General features: G+C 42.5%; 1 protein-coding gene across 1 annotated transcript; it reads left to right on the top strand.

The window, feature by feature from the left end:
• Positions 1-644: 644 nt before the first annotated feature.
• CD180 (CD180 molecule) lies at positions 645-16,218 on the top strand. The gene is made up of 3 exons (XM_059919327.1): positions 645-746; positions 10,240-10,406; positions 14,490-16,218. Exons 1-3 carry the CDS (start codon positions 657-659, stop codon positions 16,216-16,218), a joined length of 1,986 nt encoding a protein of 661 aa, XP_059775310.1. The 5' UTR covers positions 645-656.
• Positions 16,219-19,227: the final 3,009 nt, after the last annotated feature.

The following is a 19,227-nucleotide window of genomic DNA, read 5'->3' as shown; positions in this document are numbered from 1 at the left end:
AGGGATGGATTCGTCCTCCTCCTGTACCAAGACCGGAAGTGGGTACTGTGAAGGTGGCCAAGGCAGCAGCTCCACTCCCTTTCTGGGATGACCCTGCTCCCTCTTGCCCTAGTTCCCAGCTCCAGCAGGTGCCCCTGCAGGGCACCTTCCCTCTGCCCCCCACAGAGTGCTCTGCCCTTCCAGTGTGCCCCAGCACCTCTCCTGGTCACTCACCTAGGCCAGCTAACAAGGTGGCCTCCTCCGTGAGGACAGACTCCTGCTCCCACAGCCTCTCCGATGGAAAGGGACCAGAAGCTGTTGCTGGCCAAACCGTTGAAGCTCGCCTAGGGTCACTAGGAACCATCACCCTGAGAGTCCATGTGACCAGCGCAAAGGAACTGCACCACTGACTCACGTCGGCCAGGAAATGCACTGGGCCATTCTGAGGCTGGGTGCTCAGCTATTTTTGGCAAGAATGGGTACTATGCAGAAGTGACTTCCCCTTTTTTGCAGCAAAAAGCCGCCAAATGCTGAGCAGTCAACAGCATTTCTTGTTCTCAGGTTACCCTTCTGAGCACGCTCTGGCTGCCAGATTATCCCGGCCATCATAGCTTGATTCGATTTCCCAGCTCCAGGCATTAGCTAACCCTGCCAAGCTGGGTTGCCTCGGTCCTGTGATGGCTCCCCGTGTCGGCTGCTTCCTGTTGGCGGTGCTGATGTCTGCCAGCTGTGAAGTCATCACCTCCTCAAATCCAATGTGCACTGAGGTGAGTCCAAACTATTTGTCTTTGTCCAGATTAAACCACCTGGTAATGCTGAGATTCAGCATGCAGTCCTATCTGAGCCTTAAAAGGGCAACGAGGTGTGTAGGAGTTTTTCTTTAGAGTGAAAAAGGAACCAAAGGGCTCAGCCGGGGAGATGAGCTTACTGATTCATAGTAGGAAGAAGTGAGAGTTGTTTTCCTCTGCAAACAATTTCCCCCAAATAATCCCAGTTGGGACATAAGACGTCAACAGGGTCCCAGTGCAAAGAGCAGACCTCCAAACCTGCTCCCTAGCATGGAGGAGCGTCTGTCCAACCTCCCAGCACATGGCCACTTCCCCAAAGAGTCCTTCAGTTCCCTGGCATTCAGGACAGAGACTAGTAAAGACCACCTGTGCCAGGCTTTAGAGCATATAAAGATCACTCTGAATGAGTCTGGCTTTCTCCTCGAGTTGGACAGCCCTCCATCTGTTTCACTAACCCACAGGAGAAGCATCTGAGCATAGAGCCAAGTTGCACCTTCTGTTTTGGACCATAACAGTATTTATCAACCTGTGGGAAGTTCTTGGGGAGGGTGGTGAGAGAGAGAAAGGAGAAGGGCTCATTCTCTTGCCATCCTCCTCCCATTACCTCTGATCCCAGCAGGTATCCAGCACCATGTGGCCTGTCGGACAAGTGCTGTAAACAGGAAGGACCATCAGTCTTGGTGGCTGAGTGGGCTGCTTTCCTAGGTTGGGGCTGAATGGTGAGAAAGAGGCAGGAGTAGCAGGATGGAGAAAGGCAGGGCTTAGGAGCCAGGGTGAGGAGAATAAGGGAGAGCGGAGCAAGGACCCACCAGACAAGAGCAAGAATCAAAGCTAGGACTGGAACAAGGCCTAGAAGCAGAAAGCAACAGAACCTTGTTAGTCTGGTACTGGGATGGAATCAGGATGCACGCTCAGACCAAAAGGAGGTACGATGCCCAGGGGAAATTTCTCAGTCTGCTATAACAAAGTACCACAGACCAGGTGACTTCAACAACAGAAACTTACTTTTGTACAATTCTGGAGTCTGGAAGTCCAAGATCAAGGTGTTGGCAAGGTTGGCTTCTTCTGAGGCCTCTCTCCTTGGCTAGTTGATGGCCTTCTTCTCCCTATGTCTTCACATCATTTCCCCTTTGTATGCATCTGTGTCCAAATTTATTGTTCTTATAAAGACACCAGTCGTATTGGATTAGGGCCTACCCTAATGACCTCACTTTAACTTAGTTACCTCTTTGAAGACTCTATGTCCAAATAAAGTCTCATTCTGAGGTACCGATGTTAAGACTTCAGCATATGTATTTGGGGGAGACACAATTCAGCCCACAACAGAAGGGGGCAAGTAAAAGGCTTTTATCAGCTCCAGAACGCTGTATCCTCATCATTCAGGTTGAAAAATCAACTGCACAGAGGCCTGTAGGTAACATGTAAGAGGGTAGGAGCGGAGACACCATCTCCTCAGTAATCAGGTAGGGTATGCCATCCACCTTCTAGCAACATCCTCAGATGGGATAATATTACCATTAAATTCCAGCTCATTGGGAATCAGTCCATGTTAAACATCTTACTCTTAAGTCTACCAGTTCACTTTTTAAATCCCCACATTGCAGCAAAGTCTGTGCAGCCTTTCTGAAGCCCACAAGGGCCCTCACTGCTGGGAGGTTTTGGAAATCCCTGAAAATATTGGACCAGTCTAGATTCCTATTGAAGACACCAGGCCCTAGAGTCACCAGTTGCTTTTTGCAAATGGTACCTGCTTTAGCAGAGGGAAGGAGAAAGAGGCAGGAAGAGCTAGTCCTTTTGCTGCCTATTCAGAGGACTTCCACGCCATTCAGGTGGCAGGAGTGACACTGAGCATCCCAGGACCTCCAGGCCTGCCCTATGCTACAGTGAGAGATTTCCTTTTTGGAGAAGTCAGGTGAGACTGAAACCTTCCAATATCACATCCTCCCTGCAGCCCTGCCTCTGAAAGGACTCTGATTTTAAATGCCTTGGGACCTATTCAATTAATAGTGGGTCTATATTTTCCTTTACCTCTTCTATCATGTTTGAGTTCATGATAGCAGGATTCTAAGGCTATTTATAGAGCCCTCACTTCTACGTCAATACTGGGGAGGGAACTGGGAGATACGACTTGTTCCTGAAGGTAGGGACCGTCTAGGCTTCAGAAAAGTGGGATAAAGTAGAAGTGGTAGGAGAGGATGCTTTTGATTTAACGGTTTGGCCCTTTTTCAGGTGAAATTCACTCCAGCTTGCCCACTCCTTCCTCTTGTTTTCCTTTCCTCATTCATTCTTCCTCTTCAGTTTCAGCAAAATTAACACATACTGTATGTATGTTTATGTGACCACCATGAATTTATCAGGCCCTATCCTGAAAACAAGGGTTTGGTTTGGTTTTGAGTTCAGTAAATTTTTTATTGAAGTAAAATATACATACAGAAAAGCTCACCAATCCTAAGTGTAGAGCTCAGTGAGTTCTCACCAAGTGAACACATCCATGTGAGCAGCACACAGATCAAGAAACAGAACTTTCTCAGCACCTCAGAAGCCCTCTCACGTCTCCTCTCGGTCACTAGCCCCCAAGACCATCCAGTACTCTCATTTATGTCACCAAAAATTGACTGCCTCTTTTTGAATTTTGTGTACATGAGACCATACAGTGTGTACTCTTCTGGGTCTGGCTGCTTCTGCTCAATATCAAACACGTGATATTTATATATGATGTTGTGTGCAGCCATCATGTGCTCCATTAATCACTGAATGGTATTCTGTTTTATTAGTGAAACTATTTATTTATACATTCTACTGTTAGTGGACATTTGCGTTGTTTTCAATTTTTTGCCTATTATGAATGTTGCTGCTTTGGATGTTCTTACCTAGGTCTTTAGTAAACAAATATTTATTAGGTGTATAATAGAGAGTAGATGTATTTGGTCATAGGGTACACATATGTTTAACTTCAGTAAATATTGCCAAACAGTTTTTCAATGGGTTGGTACACATTTATTCTCACCAGCAATGGATGTGAGTTCTGATTGCCCTACAGCCTCACTAACATTTGCTATTGTTTGTTTAAGAACATTAGCTCTTCTGATGGATAGGGGTATTTCACTGGGATTTTTTATTTTCCTGATAAATAATTAAATTGAGTATATTTATGTACCCTTGTGTGTGTTTGTGTGCGTGTGTGAGTGTGTAAGTGCCTATTTCAAGTCTTTGGCCCATTTTCTCTTATGTTGTCTGTATTTTGGTTTTTGGTTTTTGTTTTTGTAGTGGTTCTTCATGTATTCTGGATACAGGTTCTTTATCACATTACAAATATCTTCTCCCACTCTGTGGCTTGCCTTTTCACTCTCTTGACATTTTTGGATGAACAGAAACCCTTAATTTTAATATTGCTTGATTTATCATTGTTCCTTTATTTATTTTCAGTGCATATCTGTTCTGTTTAAGAAATTTTTGCCGGGACTTCCCTGGTGGTGCAGTGGTTGGGGGTCCGCCTGCCAATGCAGGGGACGCAGGCTCAATCCCTGGTCCGGGAGGGGCCCACATGCCGCGAAACAGCTGGGCCCTTGTGCCACAGCTACTGAACCTGCACTCTAGAGCCCGCGAGCCACAACTACTGAGCCCACGCGTGGCAACTGCTGGGGCCCGCCCACCTGGAGCTCGTGCTCCGCAACGGGAGAGGCCACAGCAGTGAGAGGCCCACACACAGCAGCGGAGACCCAGTGCAGCCTAAATAAATAGATAGATGATAGATAGATAGATAGATGATAGATAGATAAATAACTTAAAAAATTTTTTTGCCAACACAAGGCCATGAAGATATTATCCTATGTTTTCTTCTGGAAGTTTTATAATTTGGTATTTATGTCTAAGTTTCACATGTAAATTTACAGTCCACTTGGAATTGCTTTTTGCATATGATGTGACGTAGGAGTCAGGATGAATTTTTTAATAAAACTTTTTGTTTGAAAAAAATGTCAAACCTTGACAAATTCTAAAATATTCTAAAAATATTATAATGAACACTCGTAAATACTCCACACAGAACCTTCCATGATTAAATGCTCTGTGTGTGTATTCATGTAGGTGTGTGTATCATAAGTAACAAAATTAGATCTATGACCAGGTTTTTGGAGGCTGACCAATATGCAAAGAGTAGCTGGAATTCAGTGTTCTGTGATTTGGACTCAGGTAACATTTTACATGTGCTCTTGAATAATTGCTTGGGAGTGTAGGCATGCCTCCTCATTTCAAATGGGCTCATCTTGACTCTTCTGTCCCCTTAAAACCACAGTAGGAGACAGTCTTTTGGGTCTAGGTATGGGGAGAGTGTTTACGTAGAGCTATGTTTTAAAAGAACTCCAAGTTCATGGATACAAGGGCTTCCCAATAGCTCTAGACGATGACAATGATGTTTTGATGATCCAGGGAAATGCTAACTTTTCTTGTGAGAGTGACATACATTACCTCATTAATCCTCAGAGTTGGTCTGTCAACAGGGGTTATTACCCTCGATCTACAGCTGGGCAAAAAAGGAAGCTCAGAGAACACAGCTTGGTAGTTGAGAGCTGGGATTTGAACCTGGGCAGTCTGTCTCAAGAAACAGGAAAAGAACCACTTATAATTGGAGTGCCCTTTGCCTGGAGGAGTTAGACTGACAGCAAAGTTTTAGGGCTGTGACCTCTTGGGAGTGTTTTGTTTCATTTTCAGAGAGTAATTATGACTCTGTGATTTGGCTCAGTCAAATTGCTATCTCTGGATAGAGGAGTGATCACCAAGGGAGGGCTGGGGTTCAGTGTCCCAGACTCCTCGTGCCTGGAGGAGCTGGCTGCTGTGGGTACCAAGTGCAGAGGAGACATCCCAACAAGTGGGATCAGCGCTTGCGTGAAACTCAGAGAATTTGAAATCAGAAAATGATCTCAGCACTTGTGAGGAGAGAAAATATTGTGGAATGGCAGGGGGTTAGAGATGCAGCAGAAAGAAGCAAAAGAAGATCCTGATTGAAAAAACGCATATGAATACCTGGAGGGAAAAGGGATTGCAGACACAAATGTAGCACTTGGGAGTCCTGCTCTGTGTAAAGGCACAGCTCTGTGGCGGAGCTGGAGATGAAGTGACCGGCACAGGTCCCAGTGCAAATGCCCATGATATGGAATAGGGATGGGCATGGGGCAGTTGTCCTGAATACCAGCTGGCTTTGTCTCAGCCCTGCTGGCTGCATAAGTTCACATCCAGAAGGGTCCTGTCTGCGATGGAATGGCCAAAGCAGAAGAATGAGAAAGTGACTTTGGAAACTGACCCTAGACTGAGGTCTAGCGATGAAGTCTGGGTCTGTAAGAAGTGGTCATGTGGGGCTCAGAGAAACCACAGGAGCTGCAAAAGCGGTGGTGGGTATCTGCCTAGAAAAGCAACTGAACCCGTGATCCTCACAGCTGGCCCAGCCCTGGGCAAAATGGCAGTGGCTACACAGTCAGGACCCAGCAATCCTCTTTTACACCCTGTCCTTTCCTGCTCCGTTGTATTATCATTCTGCTGCCCGTGAATCCTGTGCTATGCTATCAGAACTCACCCCTAGAAAGTTTTGCTGTGAAAACTGACAGTGAATAAGATACAGTCTCATTGATGTAGTTCTATGAAAAATGTATAACCTGAATCAAATCATGAGGAAACATTCAAACCCCAAAGGAGTAACATTCTGCAAACTATGAGCCTGGATTCTTAAAAAAATTAATCAATGCCAGGAGAGACCAGGAAAGGCTGAAGAATCATTTCAGATTACAGGAGACAAAAGAGACATGGAAATGAGATGCAGTGATTGTACGGGAGTGTGGCTGTGAAAGCCGTGGCAGAAGAGCCCAGAACAGTCTCTGAAATGTGTTTGGTTTTCAAATTTTCTCATGAGCTGCAGTTCTTGTCATTCGCGTCTTTCTTTAGGAATCAAGGGCAGAGAGCTCATTGCAGTTTATGTAACTAGAGATTATTGAGTGTTACGACCCAGGCTCGTGGTGGTGGACTTCTCAGTACTCCTGGGAAGTGTTATGCACTGGTTCTTGGGTTTTCACTGGGTTGAAACTGAGCTATTCCTTTCCATTTGCTAGGCGCTCCCTCAGGCCACTGGCTCAGGGGAGCTAGTGCTCCATTCCAACTTTGGGAATCACATTAATGCAGTGAAGTGCTTAGTAAAGCATACAATTTAGTTGTCACGGGCACGTTATATTCTGGAAAAGGAGGGAATTGCCAACGTCGAGCCTTTTGCTAAAGGACCAGAATAGAGTGAGATGAACTGAGAAAAGGCCCCCTTTCTCCACGTATATATGACATCAGCTATGCCAGTGGAGACCAGAAAAGAAAAATGTCTCCTCAAAGCTAATCCAGACCTTAGCAGCTGCACATACATCTTCTCTCTAGGTCTTCCATGTTCAGGGGGACCAAAGAGGGGTCTAGCAGCATGTGTTTCCCCCACCAGTCAATCAAATATGTTTTAAATGCAAAGTGTGCATTTCAAGGGCATTATGTAGATTTGTGGCAGTGCCTGAAGGGCTTTGGGTCTATGAAACAATTATGGATTACAAGAAAATATAAATATGGCAATTTCCTCAGTGACTTTCTTAATATTGCCACAATATAGAAGAAAACCAGTGATTTCCTGTAAATGAGCATGCTCACTGTACCTACAAAAAAGTGCCCAACTAAGCAGAAGTTGGAGTGAATAAAGGAAAAGCAGTTAAATTGGCAATACCTCTAAAATGTCACACTTCAGAGCAAAGGCGGATGTGTGCCATCTTCTGTTTCTAACTAAGCAGACCTGTTTACAACTCAGGATGAGGACAACTGCTGATTTAGACTTTCATGGGGCAGGTCTTTCCCAGTCCAGGGCAGTCTCAATGGGGCGTCTAGTGAGACCAACTGCATGGCCCAGAGAAAGCAGGGCCTGAAAGGTTGGATGAAATCACATGGAGCCTGAGATGAGCTGAGAGATGGCCTATGGTTCTGGGATGTCTTTCTTCTTTGTATTCCCAAGTGTACTTTTCTTGGAGATCATTTCTTTCTTTCCCTGGAGCCTCCCCACGCAAAATAAACCCCAACAGACCTTCACACCTGCCCCACTACCCTTTATCCTAAGGCATCATCCAGATAAATTATGAGCCCACAATTCTATAGGCTTCTAACTAACCCCTTCCCATTTTTACCTAGTTAGTCCAAGATCTATAACTTGAGTTTGCACTTCTAGCAAGCAGTAAACAACAGACGTCAGAACACTTGACTCTCCTGGGGACCCAGAATGAGGAAGTCCTCTGAATTTGTGTGCAGGGCTGTGCCCAAATGTTAAGTCTGGTATCAGCAGCCTGCAGTTCCAGAGATTTAAAACTCAGTCATTCTTCAAGATTACAAGACCTATGACCTAAGATCTGTGCCATGCTGTTAGTTCTTTTTAAAAAAGATTGTATTAAGAAAATTTCTAAATATGTACAAAAGCACTTAGTTACAGGGAACCTTGCGTGCATCACTCCACATTCAACAACCATCAACGTTTTGCCTACTAATTTCCGCTATCCACTCCTTCCTTTCTTGCCAAAGTATTTTAAAGCAAATCCCAAGCATCATGTCATTTTGCCTCTAAATCCTTCAAAGTGCAACTCAAAATAAGAACATTTCTCCTACATAACGGCAAGGTCATTATCATTAACAAAATTCACAGTTTCTTAGTATTCTCTAATATCCTGTCCTCATTCAAAGTTCCCTGATAAAATGTCTTTTCCCAAATGCTTTATTTGAATCAGCATCTAAAGGGCTACTCTATGTCATATGATCCAGAAATCCCACTCCTGGGCATATATACAGACAAAACTATAATTTGAAAAGACACCTGCACTCCAATATTCATTGCAGCACTATTTACAATAGCCAAGACATGGAAGCAACATAAATGTCCATCAGCAGATGAATGGATAAAGAAGATGTAGTACATATATATACAATGGAATACTACTCAGCCATAAAAAAGAATGAAATAATTCCATTTGCAGCAACATGGATGGACCCTAGAGATTATCATACTAAGTAGATCATAAAGAGGAAGACGAATACCATTGATTTCACTTATACGTGGAATCTAGAATACAACACAAATGAACTTATTTACAAAACAGAAACAGACTCACAGACATAGAGAATAGACTTGTGGTTGCCAAGGGAGTGGCGGTGAGGGAGGACTAGAGTGGGAGTTTGAGATTAGCAGATGCAAACTATTATATATAAAACAGATAAACAACAAGGTCCTACTGTATAGCACAGGGAACTATATTCAATACCCTGTGATAAACCATAATGGAAAAGAATATGAAAAAGAATATATATATAAAATATATATACACACATACATATATGTATAACTGAATCACTTTGATGTACACCAGAAACTAACATAACATCGTAAGTCAACTATATTTCAATAAAACATTTAGAAAAGAAGGGCTCTTCTATTATTTGTTGGTTATGTCTCTGAAGTAGCTTTTGTATCTGTCTCTTTTTATAAGAGCAGCCTCGTCTCTCATCTCACCCCCTTGCTCTCCACGTCCACCAAGCATCATTCACATTTTGATAAAACGAAGTCAGTCATGCTATGGAATGGTCCACCTTCTGCCTTTGGCTGACTGCTACCTTGTGGTGCTGTTTACCTGAAATCCCCCAAATCACTTACAGACTGAAAGTTAGGCCTAAAGTCTTGACTGGATTTAAGGTTAAACTTTTTTTGGCAATACATCATAGGTGGTGCTGTGTACTTCGTACTGCATCACATCACAAAGTATGTAATATCTGATCGTATTCTTTTGTCGAAGCTAATCTAGAGTTGATTTGTTTGTTTCAAAGTGAAAGAAAACATTTCCATGCGTCCAAAATCAAAACTATAAAACAAATTGTGTTCAGAGAAGGCTTGTTTTCATCCCCGCTCCTCCATCTGGTTCCTTCCTTTCCCTTAAATATAACCAGTTTGCGGTTTTTCCCCATGGTTTCTTCTTGTAAATGTAAGAAAATACACACATACCTTCCTTACACAAAAGGTAGCATACCGTATACCATATACCATATACAATATATACTAATAGATGTTCTGCACCTTGCTTTTTTCACCTTACAATAAACCTGCATATCACTCAATTATCAGTTTATGGAGATCGTGCTTATCCTTTTTTCAGCTACACAGGGTTCCATTCAGTGAATATACCATATTTTGTTCAAGTGGTCCTATATGGATGGAAAATCTGATTATTGCCAATCTTTTGCTATTGTAAAAAATACTAAAATGAATAATGTTATGCATAAGTCATTTTGTGTTTTTCCAAGTATTATATTTGGTGAAGATTCCTAGAAGTAAGACCGCTGCTCAAAGGATAAAACATGTAATTTTGCTAGACAGTCAACCATACACCATATACTGTCTGATACTAATTTATATTGTTTCTCTCATCAGAAAGAAGCCAACAAGACATATAACTGTGAAAATTTAGGTCTCAGAGAAATTCCTGACACTCTACCAAATACAACAGAATTTTTGGAATTCGGCTTTAACTTCTTGCCTACAATTCAAAATATAACCTTCAGCAGGCTCATAAATCTTATCTTTTTGGATTTGACCAGGTATGTATCTGAGTTCTTTGCGTGTGCTTGATGTTTTACTTAGGTCAAAACACAACTTGCATTCAAATTGTTTCCACGACCTTCTTTTGGGGCACAGGGACAACATGCTTATTCTGCATGTTTACCCTTTCCCATGAAATATTTTTATACAGGTAAAATATAATTTAAATAAGCACCAATCAATGGAGAGGAAAGTGGCTTGTTCTCAAACTAGATTGTGTCAGCAGTGGTTTATGAAGTTCTAAGGAATATCAATAACAAAACTGAAAATAAATCTTCTACTAAATCAGATGCCACATCATACTATATTTTAGCACAATTGACTATTAATGGGTGTGACATTTTAAGAAAAAAATTATAGGAGAAATACATGCCATCTACTAATTTTTTCCTGAAACTTGGTAAGAAAAGAGTTCCATTATTTGGTTTTAGAGGCAGAATTAGGATTCTAAATGCTGAACCAGTGCTTGTGAACCAGCAGGCAGAAGTATCGTAAGAAAATAAGGAAGAGAGTGAAAGAGAAATGCAGCTGGGGTGTGTGTGTGTGTGTGTGTGTGTGTGTGTGTGTGTGTGTAATGGGGGAAGGGCTCCGTATGTGGATGAGGTCTGCACCCCTTGCAACAGCTCTGCTTCTTCTACTTTGGTCCTTCAACTTAAGCTTCTACACAGCAGGAGAGTATTCACATACATAGAACTGTACGTTCACATCTGCATAACCACCACTGGGAGGTACATACTGCCATCCCACTCATGTTAGATGGGAAAACAGAGGTTCAAGGAGATTTTATGAGCTTGCTTAAGGTCACACGGGAAGGAAACTGGGACTCTGCTCTCCTGACTCCCAGTCCAGAGTCCCCCAAATAACCCTAGGCTACCTCCCAGCCAAGACTCCGTGAGATACAATTGAGAGAAAGCCTTGCCCTTTCAGATCTTTCTGTTACCTACCTAGTTTTGCCACAAAGAAATTTACTTTCCCTCTCCTTTATCATTTCTCATTTTCAGATGAGATGAGTTTGACCACATATTTAAGAAGTGTTGGGCCAGGATAGCTTTTGTAGCTGAAAGACTTTTAGTTTCCTCTACTGCTATTTTGAAAAAGTGATAAAAACAGGACCTCATACTTTCTAAAATCCTCCTCCTCTGCTGCCCTCCCCACCTGTAATCTGGCTACAAATGAGGCACTGTTTTTATTACTTAACACAGTCGTGGTTTCCTTAGCTTTACCAACTTGCTTTCTATCCCCTTTTCTCATCCTTCTGTCTTGCTTTTCAGACCTTCCTCTCTGGAATCATTTTCCTTTCTCCTAAAGCACCTCCTTAGACATTTCTTTAGTGAGTGTCTGTTAGCAGTCAACTCCCTCAGTTTTTGTTTTTCTGAAGATATCTTTATTTCACTCTGATTCTTGAAAGATAGCATTTTCTGGCGTATGATTCTAGGTGGACAGTTGTTTTTTTCTCGGCCCTTTGACGCTATCATTCCAGTCTCCCACTGTTGCTGTTGGGAGGTCATCTATCTGTCTAGTCGTTGTTCGCGTGTTGGCAATCTGTCTTTTCTTCTCTGGACATTTCCAATAGCTTCCCTTTGTCCTTGGAATTCTGTAATATTACAATGATGCACTGTGTAGATCGTCAGGCTCCTTGAATCTGAGATTGGCGTCTTTCATCAATTCTAAAATATTCTAGCCACTATCAATTTGAACTCCGGTTTGCCCCCATTCACTCCTGTATCTCCTTTGGATTTCTGATGAGACTTATATTGCATCCTCTTATCTGTCCTTTATATATCTTAATCTCTCTTTCTTGTTTTCCAACTCCTTGTTTTTTGGACTACATTCTCGGTAATTTCCTCATATTTACTCCTAGTCCATTAATATCCTCTTCAGCTGTGTTTAATCTCCTGTATAAACTATCCATTGGCTTATAATTTCAATTATTAACTTCTCTCATTTCAATAAGTTTCACTGATTTTTCATTTTACCAATATATGAGATCAGTTTTAATATTTTTTCTTTCATCATACTTTTGGTTCTTGGTGTTACCTTTAAACAGATCAAACATATGTTTGACAAAAGCATATTTATTATATGTTCTGATAATATTCAATACATATAAGCTATATATTCTTTATATATCATATATATACATATATATGATATATATACATACACATTATCAGATATATCTGATAACTCTGGCATCTGCTACCTTTTTTTTTTTTTTTATAAATTTATGTATTTATTTATTTTTGGCTGCGTTGGGTCTTTGTTGCTGCACACAGGCTTTCTCTAGCTGCAGCGAGTGAGGGCTACTCTTTGTTGCGATGTGCAGGCTTCTCATTGTGGTGGCTTCTCTTGTTGCGGAGCATGGGCCTAGGCTGAAGCACGGGCTTCAGTAGTTGTAGCACGCGGGCTCAGTAGTTGTGGCTCGCGGGCTTAGTTGCTCCGCGGCATGTGGGATCTTCCCGGACCAGGGCTCGAACCCGCGTCCCCTGCATTAGCAGGCGGGTTCTTAACCACTGTGTCACCAGGGAAGCCCATGCTACCTTTTTTAATCTGATTCTGTAGAACTTTTTATTTTGGCTGACTTAAGCTAATGTGTTTTCCTTATGTGTTTAGTGAATTTTATTTTAAGCTCATTTATCATGTGGAACTTTGTGTAAATCTTTGTTTAAAATGTTTTCCTGGAACTAGATAATACCAATGAATTATTAATATTTTCATGTGTGACAATGGCATCATGGCTATAGAAAATAAACCTATTTTTTTGGAGATGCATACTGAAATATGTATGGACACCTAGGATTTGACATAAAATAATTTAGGAGAGAGAAGTAGGTATAGATGAAGCAAAGAAGCATATATGGCAAAATTGTGAGAATTGTTGCATTTGTGTGAAAGATATATGGAAGTTCATCGTACTATTCTCTTTACCTTTACGTAAATTTGAAAGTTCTTCTTATAAAAATTTAAGTAAGTACATGACTCCAGAAAAGGTTTCTCTTTACTTCTGCTAGTTACCTGAAGTCACTACCATCCTGGAACTGCTTTAAGCTAAATTTTCCACTTGGGTTTCTTTGGGGAAGTCCACAGAGGTAGCATAAATTCAGGCTACAGTTCTCATAGGTGGAAGCTTCTGGTTAAAGGATCTCAGAGGAGACTTTTCTTGTTGTTCTTGTTGTTGTTGTTCTACCCAGAGCCAAGGCCAAGGCAAAAGCATATCCTAAAGGTCTCCCTCTGTGAGTTTTCTTTTTTAAGGTCACCCATTGAAAGGATCCTTTGAGGGTGTTGGTAGTTGGCAGGTTTTGATAAGACCTCCTATCCTGTCCCCAAGTTTGTCTCCTGACACGGGTCCCTGTGGCTTATTAACACTAGGGATTGGCAAATATTGGCAGATATGACAAAACTAGCTCCAGAATGCCCTTGGTTCTACAGATTCAAGCTTCCCTTTGACAATGCATTTCTACGTAATTCTCTTACTGACCTTCAGGGGAGCTCTGTGTGTGTGTGTGTGTGTGTGTGTGTATAATCCAGTATTTTTAGGTGTAATAACAGGATGTGTTTCTCTGAACCTCTAGTGTTCCATATTCCTATGGGGCATTTTCATATATACCATTTGAATCACAACCATTCTACAAAGTAATCATTGTTACTATAATTTAGAGAAGAAAAAACTGAGGTTGAAAAAAGTTGTGACTTGCCCAGGATGGCACAGATTCATATTTTACATAGCATATGTTATATATTATGCAGTATATAAGACATATTTTATATCACTTATAATAGTAAATAATAGTTTGATTTTGACTACAATCAAACCACTAAACTGTTCCAAACACAAACCTCTGAGAGTTCAATCTAAAATATCTGGAAAAAAATTCTAAATCAGAGTGTTCAGATCTGAGGCTAGTCATTAACTCAACAGGCCATCTGTGGGTACTGAAGAAAGTTTATTATGTTTTACTTTGAATAATAATGTACACTGTTTTTACTATACACAAAAGATGGCTTTGTTACTACAGGTCACTGTGACAGAATTATTTTCTTTTCCCTAATTAATTCTTATTAAATACTGTTATCTTTTTAAGGTGCCAGATTAACTGGGTACGTGAAGATACTTTTCAAAACCATCATCAACTGAACACCATTGTGTTAACTGGAAATCCCCTGATATTCATGGCAGAAACATCACTTACCGGGCCCAAGTTGCTGAAGCATCTTTTCTTAACCCAAACAGGAATATCCAATCTTGAGTTTATCCCAGTGCACAACCTGGAAAACTTGGAAAGTTTGCATCTTGGAAGCAACCATATTTCCTCTATTAATCTCCCAGAAAACTTCCCAACACAGAATCTGAAAGTCCTGGATTTTCAGAATAATGCTATACACTACATCTCTAGTAAAGACATAAACGGTCTGGAACAGGCCACGAACCTAAGTCTTAACTTCAATGGCAATGACATTAAAGGCATTGAGCCTGGGGCTTTCAATTCAAAAATCTTTCAAAGTTTGAAATTTGGAGGGTCTCTCAACTTATCTGTTATATTGAAAGGTCTACAGAACTCTACTATTCAGTCTCTTTGGCTGGGAACATTTGAGGACACTGATGACCAAGACCTCACTTCAGCCACATTTGAGGGACTTTGTGACATGGCTGTTGAGAGCATCAACCTACAAAAGCACCATTTCGATGGCTTCTCACCTTCTACATTTCGGTGCTTCACTCGACTCCAGGAGTTGGATCTGACGGCAGCTCACTTGAAAGGATTACCCTCTGGGATTGAGGGCATGAACTCTCTCAAGAAATTAGTTCTCAATGCAAATAGTTTTGACCAATTGTGTCAAATCAATGCTGCCAGTTTCCCATCCCTTACAGACCTCTATGTCAAAGGTAACATGAAGAAACTTGACCTCGGTGCCAGGTGTTTGGAAAAACTAGAAAATCTTCAGAAACTTGATTTAAGTCACAGTGACATTGAGGCTTCTGACTGTTGCAATCTGCAACTCAAAAACCTGCCCCACTTGCAATACTTAAACCTGAGCTACAATGAGCCCCTTGGTTTCGAGGATCAGGCATTCAAAGAATGTCCTCGGCTAGAACTCCTGGATTTGGCATTTACCCACCTGCTTGTTAAGGCTGCACAAAGTCCCTTCCAAAACCTCCATCTCCTGCGGGTTCTGAATCTCTCTCACTGCCTCCTTGATACCAGCAATCGCCACCTTCTAGAAGGCCTGCTGGATCTCCGGCATCTGAATGTACAAGGGAATCACTTTCAAGATGGGAGCATCTCAAAGACCAACCTACTTCAGACAGTGAGCAGCTTGGAGATTCTGATTTTATCCTCTTGTGATCTCCTCTCCATAGACCAGCAAGCATTCCACGGCCTTGGGAAAATGAGCCACTTAGACTTAAGCCACAACAGCCTGACAGGCAATAGCATGGACGCGTTTAGCCCTCTTAAGGGGCTCTACCTCAATCTGGCCGCCAATAACATTCGCATCATCCCACCCCATCTCCTCCCCGCCTTGTCTCAGCAGAGCACCATTAATTTAAGTCACAATCCCCTGGACTGCACTTGCTCAAATATCCATTTCATAACATGGTACAAAGAAAACCTGCATAAACTCGAGGGCTTGGAGGAGACCGTGTGTGCAAATCCCCCATCTTTAAGGGGAGTTAAGCTGTCTGATGTCAAACTGTCTTGTGGGCTGACGGGTATAGGAATTTTCTTTCTTGTAGTATTTGTATTCTTGGTCATCATTCTGCTCATTTTTTCAGTTAAATTTCTTCTTAGGTGGAAATACCAGCACATTTAGTGCTGAAGATTTCTAGAGATCGAAAATAAATATGTTTAGCAAAATTGCCCTCAGTAAAGGAACTGTTGTTTGTTAGTGACCAGACTTTTCAGATGGGTTCCTGGAGCCGGGTAGGGATTCACTGTGCTTTTCTGAGTCCCAGAACTAATAAGCCTCCTGGGAAGGTAAACTGACTAGGGCCAGAGGGCCAGATGCAGCTGTGAGAGACACAGAGCCTTTTCCTCACATGGACGGTGGCTAGAAGTTGAGGAGGACCCATGGCAGGGAAAGGCCAGGAGAGTAACCTACTAGGAGGCCATCACTTCCATTCATGAGCATCCTTTGAAGCACCGCCCACCTTGACCCTAAAAGGAGGTCATCAACTCCCACAGCTTGGCAGTGCCAAGGACCCCAGCTCCCCAGCTCTCTCTCCCACAGCTCAGGCATTGTGCTTGGGTCTGAGTTCTCAGTAATGTAGCCATTTGGGAAACAAGTTGGAGATAAAGTCTCAAAGCTTATTTTAAATGACAAAGAGAAAACAAAGAATTTAAAAGAAGAGGCTAAAAAATGAATCTTGCCATCAAATTGACTTCATTAACCTCCTTAATCCTTACTTCTCCAAGGATTCTACAATGCCTCTGCAGTGCAAATAGCTCCAAGAAAAAAAAAAAAAAAAAAAAAAAGACACCCCTGCCAGGATGGCCCTCCCCCAGGGTTTAGGAGTTTTGCACATTGGCCACCCTCACTTCCGAACCAAGGAGACTTTTGCTACCTACCTGGTGTTCTCGCTCTTATTATGTTACAGATCCTAACTTACAGGTGGGCTGTGGTCCAAATGCTCTTCTCATTTGAATGTCTGGTCCCTAGAAGCTTCTTTCTCACAGGAACCGTGACATAAATGGTGGTTTGGTTCCCAGGCCAGCTCTCAAAAGCCTATTCACCAGGGATAGCAACTGAGATAGCACATTTACAAAAACTAGTGGAAGAAGGAAAGCATCCCGGCACACTCACCACTGGGAATGCAATAAGCTGCCTTAGTGAGCAGTAGTTTCTGTTGAGGCGGGGGGGTATTGCAAAGATTACACCAGCAACAGAGAGGGGGCAAAATCATTAAATGCAGGTAGACAACAGGGAAGCTGGCAGTGTAATGACTTAGGCCTTCTTCTCAAGGTCCAAAGGGTGACACCCATGCAGGGCTTGATCTTCTGAAATCTGCATTGGCAGACAAGAGAGTTGAGCTCTTGTACTCAGGTGTTGCATTTATAAGGCCTGGATTAAGCTGAATAACCCATTTTAGGCTAGAGATAGTAGCTTATAGTTATATAAAATTCTGATTGGATACCAAAGTAAAAATTGATTAACATCCAATGAGAATTGATTAGCCCTTAGGTTGAGGGCATATTAGTGGAACAGAGTAGAAACTTGGGGACCAACTCTTTACCTCTGTACCCCCCGGAAAAGCAGGAAAGACAAAGGAATAGTGAAGGAAAGCCATAAACTTTCACTGCAAATGCTCTGTCAGTCTTAGGGGATTTTTTCGTGTAATACTACACAGGAGCCTAAGTTTTCCCAGATGTTCTTGGTTAAGGACACAAGACGGGGGCTAGGGTAAGGGGAGTGAGGCACTTGATTTGGGTGCAGAATTTAAGGGGGAACCAAAAAACTCAGTAATCAGGCAAAAAAGTTACTTTTAAAACTTTAAATTAATGCAAAAAAAATCCATGATAAATATCAAAAGTTTTTAAACATAGCCAGGATCCACAACGGCACCATGCGGAACCATATTAGAGCCTGAGGCAAAAGGAAAATCACTAGTAGCCGTCCTGCCTTTGTTTAAAATTTTGGTATTTTTGTTCATTGTGGACATTTTACATTAGTTTTGATATCTTAATGTTGCATTAAAATACTATTGTTCTTTGTTACTGAGTTTTTGGTGCCCCCTTAAATTTGGTGCCCACGGTGGGTGCCTCACTCACCTCACCCTGTCCCTGCCTTGAGGACCGGGAAGAAGTGGGGCTTTCCTAGCTAACCCAGGCCGCAGTTTACTGAAGGCCTATTAGCAGGCACATGACCTCAGTTTTACTCCAAAATGTCCCATCTCCTTCCCCTTTAGTTTCTGGAAACAGGAAGAAGTATTCAAGATTTTACACCTTGTTCCCTCATCCTCATCTAACTCCCAACTCCTGGGCTCAAAGGCATCCTTCCTTCAAAGCCAAGAGAGGTGGCAGAGATGAATGGGTACCAAAGCCCTCTGAGCGCTAGGCGGCCTGGGCCTGGTGAGAGAGGGCAAGCAGAGCACACTCTACTAATGAAATGAAACATCACACAATTAACTGCTTTAATTATCTTGAATACCAGCATTTGGGAAAACAGGTGGCTGGGAAGGGAGTTTTCTTCGGTTTTCCTGAGGGAGCGTTAGTAAGGCAGTCATTTAAGGATGTGGGTTAGAGGGAGAAAGAAAGTGCCTGGAAATATGAGGACATCGTGACACACCCCTTCAGCCACCTTTGTTCCTTCCCTAGGCCTAGGATGGTAGGGCATCACTCTGAGAAGGCCAGTGCGAGCCACTGCTGGGTTGTTATTGGCCCTGAGTCTAGCAGTGACCAAGGCCTTTTCCCCTTGAGTTTTGGGCTCAGAAGGGACCTAACGCAGAAGTGGGCGCAGCTGCCTTGGCCTGTGCTGAGCAGGTACTCTTCTAGGAAGCTTCCTAACTGCTGCTACAGGAAAGGCCCCTCATTCTAGGGACCCTTCTGAAGGCAGGCAGCCAACCCTCCCAAGTCAGAGAGCACACTTCCCTCTGACTCGATGCCACCCATGTGGCCCACTCTCATGGTGCAGAAAGCACTCACCTTTGGGAACTCAGGCAGGAATGTAGCAGGACACACAGTTATTTCGTTTTGTAGATTTTGTTCATTTGCTTGTAGCAAATTCGATGATCAGCTCTGGAAACTTGGGGAGATATTCCTGGTGGTGACCTGAAGATGCCAAAACCATGCTCACTGGTCCCGCCTTCCCTTTTCTTTTTCTCTT

Source organism: Balaenoptera ricei, chromosome 3, assembly GCF_028023285.1.
Source record: "Balaenoptera ricei isolate mBalRic1 chromosome 3, mBalRic1.hap2, whole genome shotgun sequence".
Lineage (NCBI taxonomy): Eukaryota > Metazoa > Chordata > Mammalia > Artiodactyla > Balaenopteridae > Balaenoptera > Balaenoptera ricei.
The sequence above is the reverse complement of the archived record's forward strand: the minus strand, read 5'-3'. Positions and strand labels throughout refer to the sequence as shown.

Excerpts from the sequence above, each read along its gene's own strand:
- CD180 (XM_059919327.1), top strand. The coding sequence starts at position 657 with ATGGCTCCCCGTGTCGGCTGCTTCCTGTTGGCGGTGCTGATGTCTGCC. Across the intron at positions 747-10,239 it reads CAAATCCAATGTGCACTGAG|AAAGAAGCCAACAAGACATA; the intron begins GTGAGTCCAAAC and ends TTCTCTCATCAG. Across the intron at positions 10,407-14,489 it reads ATCTTTTTGGATTTGACCAG|GTGCCAGATTAACTGGGTAC; the intron begins GTATGTATCTGA and ends TATCTTTTTAAG.